Source organism: Muntiacus reevesi, chromosome 12, assembly GCF_963930625.1.
Source record: "Muntiacus reevesi chromosome 12, mMunRee1.1, whole genome shotgun sequence".
In the NCBI taxonomy this organism is placed as follows: domain Eukaryota; kingdom Metazoa; phylum Chordata; class Mammalia; order Artiodactyla; family Cervidae; genus Muntiacus; species Muntiacus reevesi.
Genome location: NC_089260.1, coordinates 55,318,469 through 55,331,053, shown reverse-complemented (window position 1 = coordinate 55,331,053; position 12,585 = coordinate 55,318,469). Strand labels below are relative to the sequence as shown.

General features: G+C 44.9%; 1 protein-coding gene across 2 annotated transcripts in view; it reads left to right on the top strand.

Annotated features, from left to right (window-relative positions):
• LYN (LYN proto-oncogene, Src family tyrosine kinase) overlaps nt 1-9,358 on the top strand; it is a 108,287-nt gene extending 98,929 nt beyond the window's left edge. For both annotated transcript variants that reach the window (XM_065902566.1, XM_065902567.1), the window contains exons 11-13: nt 2,586-2,739; nt 4,594-4,725; nt 7,948-9,358. In XM_065902566.1, coding sequence (XP_065758638.1) covers nt 2,586-2,739; nt 4,594-4,725; nt 7,948-8,150 — 489 coding nt within the window. In that variant the 3' untranslated portion in view covers nt 8,151-9,358. The remainder of the gene's footprint in view (nt 1-2,585; nt 2,740-4,593; nt 4,726-7,947) is intronic.
• Nucleotides 9,359-12,585: the final 3,227 nt, after the last annotated feature.

Sequence of the window (12,585 nt, the reverse complement as noted above, 5' to 3'; positions counted from 1 at the left end):
TCTATGTAAAATACCTCTGGGTGCAAAGGAATCTCCTGAATCAGATTCTGTCCTCATCAGACCTGAGCAACTCCACCCAACTCCTTCACAATTCACCCTTCCCAAGCTGGTGGGACTAACAGATACATGCTGTGTGCATGTATGCATGCATATTAAGTCACTTCAGTTGTGTCTGACGCTTCACGACCCTATGGACTATAGCCCACCAGGCTCCTCTGTCCATGGAATTCTCCAGGCAAGAATACTAGAGTGCGTTGCCATGCTGTCCTCCAGGGAATCTTCCCAACCCAGGGATCAAACCTGTGTCTCCCCATTTCCTGCATTGCAGGCAGATTTTGTACCCACTGAGCCACCTGGGAAGCCCCAGATCCATGCTACTATATATAAAATAGATAAACACCAAGGACCTGCTGTAGAGTGCAAGAAACTATATTCAATATCTTATAATAACCTGTAATGGAAAAGAATCTGAAAAAGAATACACATGTTTTGAGTTGGCCAAAAAGTTCTTTCAGGTTTTTCCATCAGATCTTATGACAAACCGGAATGAACTTTTTGGCCAACCCAATATACAGGTATAACTGAGTCACTTTGCAGTACATTGTGACTGGAACATTGTAAATGAACTATAATTTAATTAAAAAGAAAGTGGGAGGTAAGCACCACCCCCTCCTTGGATCCCAGAGGGTGGCTGAGCCTGGGGGTGATGTATTTATGCAACAGCTCTTTCTTCCATTCTGACAGCTGCTAGACTAAGTGGCCCGGAGGAGGTAGAACATATTCACACAAGGAAAGTTGATCCTAGATTCCATTAGCCCGAGTAATCTCTGATTTCTTCCTGGTGTTGAGAAATAGAGCTGGATTTACTTTAGTCAAAGTAAATACAACAACCAAAAAAAAAAAAGATTAAGGTTTAAAAGAAAGAAAGAAACCTAGAAAGACCCATGCATACAGACCAGGGAAATAGTACATTTTATATAAAAAGAGAATTGAGAATTGTAGTCTTTTGTGACCTCAGAACAAGTCCTATCCAAAAGCTTTTGTTATGCTCTCATATCCATTGTTTATTCCACTTGGCGAATGCTATTGTTTCAAATCTTCATCTTGGTGAGTGCCGTTATTATTATTTGCAATATGAGCTCCTTGATGAACCCTGAGATGAAAAAGAAAGCCAGAATAAGCTGGACTTGCTGCAAGTCTGTTGTTATTTCAGAGAATCATGTTTTTTCAAAATGCATTCAGGCTTGTGTAAATGCAGAACTCAGTAAGTGTGTAAGAAGAGCCTTATCAACAAGTTCCCAGGACGCTTTTCATGAGCTGAGCATTCAGGTCCGTCACCGAGAATGAGAGAGATGTGAGTCCTTGGTGCCCCAGGTTAGAGATTCAGCCCATGTCCTCTGGGCTCCTCTGAGTTGTGGGTCACATCCTGGAGGCGTGTCTGGCGAGGGTCCCTGATGGAGTTTCCGGCTAGCAAACCTCGGCTCTTCCTGGTCTCCAGTCCAGTCGTTGGAGTCTCTAGTCCCAGTCTGCATTCACTGGAGTCAGAAGAAGCGTCACATGTATAAGGAGCTAAGCCTTTGCTGAGCCGCAGCGCCTGCCCGCTGAACTGGCCTTTGATGAATGATAAGGAGAATGGAGTTAGGGGGGAGTCAGGCCCCCCACCCTGAGCTGCCTGGAATTCAAGGTAGAATCTGCAGAATACACTCATTCCTGTGTGAAGGAATCCTAATTAGTTTCCCCTCTAACTGCTCACCAGACACAGCTCCTTGGTCCTTCCCTTCCTCCCACCCTCCCTTCTTTCATGCATCCCTCTCTCCTTCCTTCCGTCCCCTCCCTCCATCCTGCCTTTCCTCCCTTCCTTTCTTGCTTCTTGATTCTTATCTTAATAATTTGGTAATGTTTTCCTAAATAACCCTATTTTAATTCCTTAACCCGGTTTTCCAGTAAGTGACGCATAGCGGTTTCACCTCCCCTGTTTTATCTTTGGCTCATTGCTTCTATCCTGCCATCTGTCAGCTTTGTGTCTGGGTGACTCTTTCTGCTCATCCTGGAGGGACTGTGCAGAGAGAGCTTGGAGTCTGGGTCCTGTGGACAGTCGACTAACTGCACAGCAGGGATATGGTGACGGACACCAGTAAATCCAGCTCTGTTTCTCTATTTCGCAACAAGAGGAGGAAATCAGAGACTACTTTGGCTAATGGAATCTAGAATCAACTTTTCTTGCATGAATACGTGGTGATAGGGACAGCCTACTCTTGGGTCTGTTAGCACATCACTCCCCCAGCTCTGTTTTCTCTTCTGAAAAGCTGCAACAATGACGTCCTTGTATCTACAGAGTCTTCCAAAGGGTCTTCACACATTCAGAAAGGTTGAGACAACTTAAATAATCATGCTGAGAGTGATTGTCATCATTGGAGATTTGGAGGAACAGTTATTTTAGAGAGGACTCAAGGGGGTGATTATACTTTACCCACTGTTTGAAAAACTTGAACCATCAGAATATCATACAAGAGCTCAGAAGCTTTCTGATTTTCCTCTCTGGGCCTAAGTGGAACGTCTAAAGGAGATCCTTGTTCTGTTTCCAGATTGCTGAGGGAATGGCGTACATCGAGAGGAAGAACTACATCCACCGGGACCTACGAGCCGCTAATGTGCTCGTCTCCGAGTCTCTCATGTGCAAAATCGCAGACTTTGGTCTTGCTCGAGTGATTGAAGATAACGAGTACACAGCCAGAGAAGGTATGTTCCCAGAGCTGTCTTTAGGTGTTTGGTTATTGTTTAATTTTTGCCCATTTTTAACAAAGCAATTACAATAGGCATCATAAAAAAAAAAAAAAGAATTCATTTGGTACAATATTCAAAATGTACCATAGCTGCAGTTTGTGGTGTATCCTAATAATTGGTTTTTTTTTTAATGACTCTTTCAGTTATCTCTATATGATACTTTCATAAAATTTACAAGTGCAGTCATCTGTATTTCAGTTAAGCAAGGCAAAACAAGAAGAGGCTTGGCAGAATCACAATTCTTTGTTCATATTACATGTCAGAGCTTTTCACCCAATGAGGTACACTTTGCTTCACTGTAGAAAAAATATTTGTAACAATAATTCTATACTATACTATTCGAGGCTATATTCTGGCCTTTTAACTGTTGGGTTGCCCAAAAATTTCTTTCAGGTTTCTCCCTTGCATCTTATGGAAAAACCCGAACGAACCTTCTGGCCAACCCAATACAAGTTAAATCATGGAAATTATCACACTCACACACAGAAGTGAATGTAACACTACAAAAATACACTCCTTTATTTCCCCACATTCCATATTATACATGGAAACCAAAGAACATCCGGAGCAGGGTAAATTCCCGAGTCCCTGGCCTGTCGCTCCGAGGCTGGCCCGTCTGCCTGCACTGGCCTCTCCTGTTGGAGACTGTTCTGTGTTGCTTGTGATCTGAGGACTCTGGCAGTCTCATTCCTGAAATTTCAGTGAGTTGTTCTTTGGGGTTTTTTGCAGTACTTTCTCTTCTGAAAGAGTCAAGCAGTTCCTTGACATTCCTAAGACTTGTTAAACAAGGATTAATTTAACAACATGTGTGTTATTTCTGGAAGGTGCCTGCAGAATTCATAGGTGTGACAAACAGACTGAAGACATTGTTTTGATTTGCGAAACATCTCTTGCATTTGTCATGCTTAAGGTGGTTCTCCTGCCTCAAATTTCGGTACTCTTCGGTGGACTATAATTTATCTTTGGCCTTAAGCACCTTCAGCAAAATGGCAGGTCAAGGAAAGCAGTTTGAGGAGAAGTAGGCAAAAGGAAAAGACCTTAATGCTGAGGAAGACTGAGGGCAGGAGGAGGGAGTGACAGAGGATGAGATGGTGAGGTGGCATCACCTATTCAATGGACACGAGTTTGAGCAAACTCTGGGAGGTAGTGAAGGACAGGGAAACCTGGCGTGCTGCAGTCTGTGGGGTCACAGATAGTCAGACACAACTGAGCAACTGAACAACAGCAGCAGTCTAAAAGGTAGTGAGCTTTGCGGTGAGGCAGCTGCTGCTGTAAGTGCTTTTCATACATCATCTCATTAATTCTGCAGTAACCCTATATGACAAGTAGTATATTGTTTCCATCTTGTATATGAGGAAAAAGGAGAGGTTTAGAAGCTTCTGAAGCCGTATAGTAAGTGGGAGAGCCAGGATTCAGACCCAGGAGATCCATTTATGACGTTGGTTTAGTAGAATTTGACAAGCCTGTGTGTGTGTGCTCAGGAACTTTAGTCATGTCTGACTCTTTGTGATCCCACGGACTGTAGCCCGCCAGGTTCCTCTGTCCATGGGATTTTCCAGACAAGAATACTGAAGTGGGTTGCCATTTCCTTCTCCAGGGGATCTTCTCGACCCAGGGATTGAACCTGGGTCTCCTGCATTGACAGGCGGGTTCTTTATCATTGAACCACCTAGGATATGCATGTGTTACCCATTCAAAATAAATCATCAAAACTTTCCCCCTCAAAGAAGGAAAGTGTGAGAGTCACACGCCTGTGACTTTTTTGTTTCAGCTCAGACCCAAGTAAAGCCCCTGTGTCTTCTCCCCTAGGTGCTAAGTTCCCCATTAAGTGGACAGCTCCAGAAGCAATCAACTTCGGATGTTTCACCATCAAGTCTGACGTGTGGTCCTTTGGAATTCTCCTGTACGAAATTGTCACCTATGGGAAAATTCCCTACCCAGGTACTGCTTACTTACCTATTTCCATTTGCAGGATATATATGAGAAAAAAGACAGGTGGTATGAGACATAAAAAAGATGAACAAATATTCAGAGGAAAGACACAAGGGTGTGAGAACTTTGACTGTCTTTAGCGGAAGGTGTTCTAAAATATGCTTAGACACTTCTCCGCCTTCTTGCCTGAGTGCATATTCTGTCTCTCCACTAATGAATTCCACTACTAACAGCCTAGAATGTGCTGGCATGGTCACAGGTATTGCTGAAGCAACATGGTTGGAGGACTAGACACGGGGCTCCTCCCAAGCCTCGCACCCGATGGTGGAGGAAACGGACACAGAGATGAGGCAGTATGATTCTTTCTTGGTCAGTTCTGAAACAGAGATTTGTATAATGTTCTTCGGAGTCTCTGCCACTTCAAGAGACAACCACCTCTGTCTGCAAACAAATGATTCTTTAGATCCTCAACTTATTAGCTGTGGGGACGTCATTCAGTATTTCCAGATTCCTAACATCTTCCCAGCCAGATTCTGCCAGCCCTCCCTTTTCCAGGAACATGCAAGCAGAGGGATTTTTCCCAAAGCCGTCTCATTCTTGTTAATGTTGGGCTTTTCGCAAAATCAATGGATACAGTCAATTTAAAAGTAAATCTTTAATGTTTAAATCATTCCCTCATTCAAAAATCTGAGGGTGCTAAGCATCCCCAAGGTGCCGGATGGAGCAGTCCCAGCTCCTCCCTTGAGAGCTAATAATTGAGTATTGATTACAATCATTTATAATAATCACTGATAATAAGGACCATATGTAGGATGGGAAGTATGCTGTTGGGGGAGGGTGTGATGGTTTAGGGATTGGGGTTGGGGGATGGGTTGCAGGTTCTAAAAGCGATCTGGTAGCAGCAGGGACTCAGTGACTTGACAGAGAGCCCCAGGGGCTGTCCGGGGCTGGGTGTCCCATGGGGGAAATAGCAAGAGCAGGGTCCCGAGCAGGGGCAGGAGGTGTGGGGCAGACATGGAGCGGATGCGAGCCTCAGAGGCCGCCCAGGGGCTTCACCTCTGACTTTGCAAGAGACGGGAGGCTTTGGGGCAGAGCAGTGATGTGGCCTCCAGGCTCCTGGTCACTTTCGCTGCTGTTGGGCCTGGAGGGCTGGCGGGAGGGGGAAGCCTCCGGGTGGGGCCTACACAGTGGGTTGACGATCCTGTGAAACCCTCCAGTGCCAAATTTCATATTCTGACGGCTGCTCTGCTCTAGACACTGAGGTTAATGAATAACACCATTGCAAACTGGGGACAGTATTTCTGAATCAACTGAGATATCTGACGTTATCTATCTATAATCTATAACCTATAGAGAAAGATTATTTACTCTGCCTCTAACTGACACCTGATCAATAAACATACAGCCTCACAACTGTTGTGTGGTAGGTACTGCATGCTCCACAGTGATGTGTGGAGGAGGCTCTGGGACTTGGAGGAGGAGACTCTGGCCCAGAGCTGCGTCACTAGCTCCTTCGGAAACCTGGCCACCTAGCCTTCACCTGCTGGGCTTATCATCACCATTCATTTCCAGAACGACTTCATCTTCCCAGACTGATACTGTACCCATTAGAACCTAACTCCCCAATCTGCCTGCCCCCCTCCAGCCCCTTGTTGTTGATGTTGTTGTTGTTTATTCACTAAGTTGTGTCCAACTCTTTGCGACCCCTTGGACTGTAGCCTGCCAGGCTCCTCTATCCATGGGATACTCCAGGCAAGAATACTAGAGTGAGTTGCCATTCCCTTCTCCAAGGGATTTTCTCAACCGAATCATCAAACCCAGGTCTCCTATCTTTCAGGCGGATTCTTTACCATTGAGCCACCAGGGAAGCCTGCTAAAATGACTGAATGAGCATGTTTTCTTATCCCATTTTAATCATGGCGACAAATATTATTAAAATGGCCTTTTTTTTTCTCCTTAAAGCTCTTCTCAGCATCAAAGATGGACAGTTCAGTGTCTGAGCTACCCTGAGACTAGTGATCATAGTAAAGCCATCCTCCACAGTCAGTGATCCTGCAGAGCCCGGCAGGAATAGTGGGTGCCCTGGGCTTTCCAGGTGGAGCTAGTGGTAAAGAACCCTCCTGCCAATGCAGGAGACATTTAAGAGACAAGGGATGGATCCCTAAGTCAGGAAGATCCCGTGGAGAAGGGAATGGCAACCCACTCCAGTATTTTGGAAAACCTCATGGACAGAGGAGCCCGGCGGGCTACAGTCCATGGAGTCGCAAAGAGTCAGACACAACTGAAGTGATGTAACACGCGGGCACACTGGTTCCCTCGCCAGAGCCCACCAAGCCCTGCCTCTTCTTGTCCTGAGAACAATTTGAGGAGTGGAAGTGAAACAGTTGGTCTAGCTCACTTAAGGATACTGACTTCTTTAAGTAAACTTGCAATGAAAAGCTGATTTTGAAAAGTATTGGGAGGAGATAATGGATGAGAAAATGATTTTTTTTTAAATTACTGGTAGAAGCTGGGGGAAAAATTAGTGCAAAAGACAGTGAGATGACGTGTTAGAATTCGGCTTGTTTATTCACAAGTTCTGTCAGATCCAACATCCTTTTGTCATTAAAGGGAACTCGCTCTGTCTTCTGCTTATCACATTCACCTGCTTTTACTTTGGCAGCTAAATGCTGCCTAGATCCTCTTTGTACTAACCTCCTTTATATGATTACGTTGCTTATAGAAATGTCCTTAGCTCCTCTACCAGTTTTGAGAGCTGCTGTAACAAAATACTGCAAACTGAATTGCTCATACATCAGAAATGTATTTTCTCGAAGTTCTTCAGGCCGGGAGTCCAAGATCAAGGTGTTGACAGGATTGCTTTCTCCAAGGCTCATCCTTGGCCCTTGACACAGCATCTTCTCCATTTGTCTTCTCTCTGGCTTTTCCCTGCATCTCCATGTTCTAATCTCCTCTTCTTATAAAGACACCAGTCAGATGGGGCTTAGGCCTACCCTAAAGGCTTGGTCACTGCTTTACAGGCCCTATGTGTAAACGCAGTCCCATTCTGAGGTCCTGGGGGCTGGGTCTTCAGTATAGGAATTTCCAGAAGAGCGAGGACTGTGGGAACACAGTTCAGCCCACAGCATCCTCTGACATTTGCTCCAACCAGGGATGAAGAAGGTGGGTACCACTGCATCGCGTAACCCTCAGTCTGGCTTCTAAAGGTACCTGTGGGTTTTTTGCCTCCAGGGAGAACTAATGCGGATGTGATGACCGCCCTGTCACAAGGGTACAGGATGCCTCGCATGGAGAACTGCCCGGATGAGCTCTACGACATCATGAAGATGTGCTGGAAGGAAAAGGCAGAGGAGAGGCCAACGTTCGACTACCTACAGAGTGTGCTGGACGACTTCTACACGGCCACCGAGGGCCAGTACCAGCAGCAGCCTTAGTGCCGGGGACTCGAGCCATGCACGGGACCACCGCCTCCCTCCAAAGGGAAAAACAATCCCTGGTCACTAGTTATTTCCTGGGCTGGCTTCCCTGGTTGTCCTTGCTTCCTTCAAACAAGGCTAAAACTCAGGAAGGACTTCTTCCACGGGAAAGGATTCTCCGCTCAAGGGCGATATGCCCACCAGCCTGCACCCAGCGGGCACACTGGCTCTGCAAGTCCAACACCTGGACATGGGTTTCTGAGAAGAAAACACCTATCCCACAAAAGTGCACCCACATCGGCCTCTTGTTTACAAGGTGGTATGTGACACAGAGGTTCGGAGGCCATTTCTGTAAATCTCAGACAGGAGCACAACTGAAATAACCAGATGTCTTCATGACACTTCTTTTTATGTTCTCTATGCTTGAGCTTATTTGTTAAAAAAAAAAAAATCTACTAATCCAACCCGTTAGATTTCGCAGGTGAAGTCAGATGCTTCCCTGTCCTTTCCAGATTTCTGTGACCTCCCACCCCCTGAAATCTGGACTGGTCAGTACTTCCTTCCGAGGAAATCACTCAGAACCCCAGCTGGGCAGAGGAATCTCTTTCCTTGAAAGTGTCATCAGCAAGCAGGCAGGGCCACCGTGTTAAGCGACGCAGACTCCCCAGCCATCCAGGTTTGCTCAGCTCCCCTGGAAGGGAGCTTCAAGAACTGCTCTGCCAATAGAAGGAATGTTTTTTAACAGTCCAGCTTTTCAATTCCACAATTTCCTCTATCCAGACTTCTTTGGACCTTGTAGTTTGGACAAACAAGATGATTCTAATCTCTGCAAAACCTTCTAGGACCTTACAAAACATCAGTTTTCTTCACTGCTTCAAATGATTCTGAACTTTATTTTATTGATCAAGTATTCATTTTAGTTGTACTCTAGAAAGTAAAAATGCCATATTTGGGGGCTATTTTTGTGATTCAGCAATCTTTTCTAAATTGTGTGTGATCTGTGTGAGTCTATTTATATGAGGCTATGCTGGAAACTAAATGAGTGAGAAGGCTTTCCTGAGTCACTGGAGCAAGTGAGAGAGAGGTTTGGTTTGTTAAATTTTTCTACTGTAAGCTTGAATGGAAAATGCTATATCACATCACATTTCACCAATGCTGTTTGTGTATATATCTAATATTTCTATTTTTGATCTTATTTTAATACACCTGGGCCAGTAACATCTCAAGTTTTTCACTGGTGTTTAACATTTCCAACTGTCGTCAATATAAAAATGGGTACCAGTTGGTGGGAGAGTGGGGGTGGGGAGGTGATTCCATTGGTTACATTGTTTGAAAAATGTGTACAAGTTCTTTCTCCACCCTTTGAGTGTTTTCAGATTAGAGAACTGAGGAGTTGGTGGCCTGGACACCCATCATCCCTGTCGGGGGCCCAACAGGATTTGTTTTCAAATAGGCTTAGTAAAGTACATGCATGCGTGCTCAATAGCTCAGTCCTGTCTGACTCTTTGTGACCCCATGGACTGTAGCCCACCAGGCTCCTTTGTCCATGGGATTCTCCAGGCAAGAATACTGGAGTGGATTGCCGTTTCCTCCTGCCGGGCATCTTCCCGGCCCAGGGATTGAACCCGCCTCTCCTGTGTCTCCTGCGCTGGCCTGTGGATTCTTTACCCCTGAGCCAACAGGGAAGCCAGGCTTATCTATCAAGCACCATTACAATTTCACTTTGTATGTGTTGCCTAGGTGTTGTGTGCCTGGAGAAAAGGATGAAATATTCTGCTTTCCCCTAAATTTTAACTTCCTTTCCCATATAATCTTTTTTAAAGGTCCATTCTAAAGTGTTCTAAAATTCTCAACTGATAAGAGCCACCTTCACAAAGGTGAACTATTATCACCATCTAATGTCTGCACAGCTGGTGACCTAACTCACCACGCTGCATTTTTTTACATACACACACCTGTTCATGCTCCATTTCAGAAGCTCACACATGACCCCGCATCAAGAGAGAGTATAAGGAATCCCCAAAGCCAAAGAACGTCTCTAGGAAATGACTAAATTCACCTTCACCTTGTTTTTCTCCATTCTGCCTCATCTGGTAGTTTTACATTCAGCTGTCCCCCACGCACCACCCCGCCCCCAGATCAAGTCTGAATTCCTTTGCCTTCCGCATCTCTGCTGTCACCCAGGCCTCCTCGCGTATTCTTGACCTGCGTCCAAATGGGTGGTGCTTGGCAGACAACACGCACTGTTAGGGTTCCTGACTGGCAGAACCAGGGGCTGGGGAGGTACTTGTTTAATCTCGGGGTCTACAGAGATGTGCAGGCTGGTTACATCTTCATGTCCCAGGTCATTATTGAGAATTTGAAAAACACAATGCCCAACCCACTCCCATCCCTAAGATCCTGACTCTGTTGTTCTGCCCTGCGTGGGGGAAATACGGGGGTGTCAGTGAACTTGAAAATCTTCCCAGGAATCTAAGGTGAGTACAATGCATGCCCAAGTTCAAGAGCCAGCCCCACCTCTGACCCGTATTGCAAAGTAATCTACTCAAAAGAAGAACTTCTCTCTCCCTAGATGGCTTGCCTTCCTAAAGGTGGCTGTGGGTGTAGAGGAGGAAGGAGGAGGAGGAAGTGTGGCATTTTCCTTTCTTACGAACAGGAAGCTCGCTGAACCTAAAGTAGAGCTCGTGGCCATGACATGTGTCCCTGGGAGGAGGGGACCCTTGGTGCTTCCGTTGGCCCTCCAGAAGGCTTCTCGGGGTGCTGTCAGAATCCCACCGGCAAAGCAGGTCTGGGTCAGCTTCTAGGGCACACAGTACACCACAGAAGGGTACACACTGCACCCACGAGCGGAGAAGAGGGTCGATTAGGGGAGGGGCCATATTTGTTTGCTTACACAGTGTGACAGATCAGGACGCTGAAGTTAAACGTAAGCTCATTTCTCATTTTGCCTGTGCTGAAGGCTTTCCTTTTGCTCAAACAAACTACATCCGAGGAAGTTGCAGCTAAAAGGAAGCGAAGCACCAGCATCTAATAAATTCAACTGAATTAAAACAATTGCTCATCCTATGGGTCAGCCCCGCACCCTTCTGATTTTAAAGCCGCTTTCCATGCCTATGCTTAATTCCCATCAGAGCATCTCTCACACCACCCACCTTTTCCCCCATTCTGTACCTGCATTTCTACTTCTGCTGGTTGAATGAGATATCAGTTCTCTATCTCTATGCTTTGACTACGTGAAGTTTTCTGATGAACTGGGGGGTGCCTTGCCTTTCTTCCTGATGGCAATAATGACAATAGATACACAAAGATACCCATACACCCACCATTCTCTCCATTCTGTGCTTTGGCACTTTAAAAAAAAAGATTACCTTGAACTCACACAGTCACTCTGGAATACCTGGACGCTAGGATCACTGATTCACGGCTGAGAAATCAGTTGCATTCAGGGCCACAAAAAGAATAGAGTGGTTTCTCTTCATATTTTCTTGCAAAATAAAACAAGTGAAATTCCTTTACAGTGGCATCTTCGGGACTCAGCTAGATGTTCTAAGGAGGCAAAGGAACTACTTACAAGATGCCACACTTGAAGTCAAGACAGATGTGAGAGAAAATTTCCTCTAAAAATTTTAATTTGGGGAGAAAAGTCATGCAAGTATTTAACTCACCATTCACACTTTTTAAAAAGACAACTTATGCAAACTACGCTTTTGAATTGCTTTGATAACATTTGTGCTCCATTTCATGACATTATTGTTCTATTAAACTGATGAAAATTTATCCCAGAAAGTCCTAATCTGAGAGATGTGTAAGAGGGAAGCCTTCCAGTTTAATTTCCTGTATTCTTATGAATCTAAATACTTGGAGTAGGAGCAAGCGCCAAAAATGTCACAGGGTCCCCAAGATGGTCACCAAGTGATCTCGAATATTTCCCTTAAATCTGGAAATGATAGGGGCAGGCTTGGGCCTCCATCTGTAGGCCTCTGGTAAGATTTTTCAGATATAATCTGGATTGATCATTGTGACTGTTAATACAGAACTTCTAGAATCAAAGGTGGTTTTATTTACAGAACTGAAAGTCAATACCATGTCACAAAACAAAACAATCCGTGAATTTTTAAAATTATACTTTATGCTGGGGCTCAGACAAGTTCTTAAGCCCTCATCTGCTAACCTCAGGGTCAGATGTGTTTCTGATTTAAGGTTTGCTTTTTTGTTTTTGTTTTTATTTGAAAGGCTAATACAATAAATATACTGAATATTTGGTGGATTTCTCTCAGTGATCACTGGAGAAGAAACCACTAAACAAATAAAACATTTCTGTAGGAAAAATGCCTGCGTTCATAGGAAGTGGAATGAATATAGCCTATACATAGCTTCAGATCAGGTTTTATCATCAAATGAGTTCTTAAAAAATGTGTGGTTTGGGGTTTTGGAGCTAAGGTGAAGAAGGACC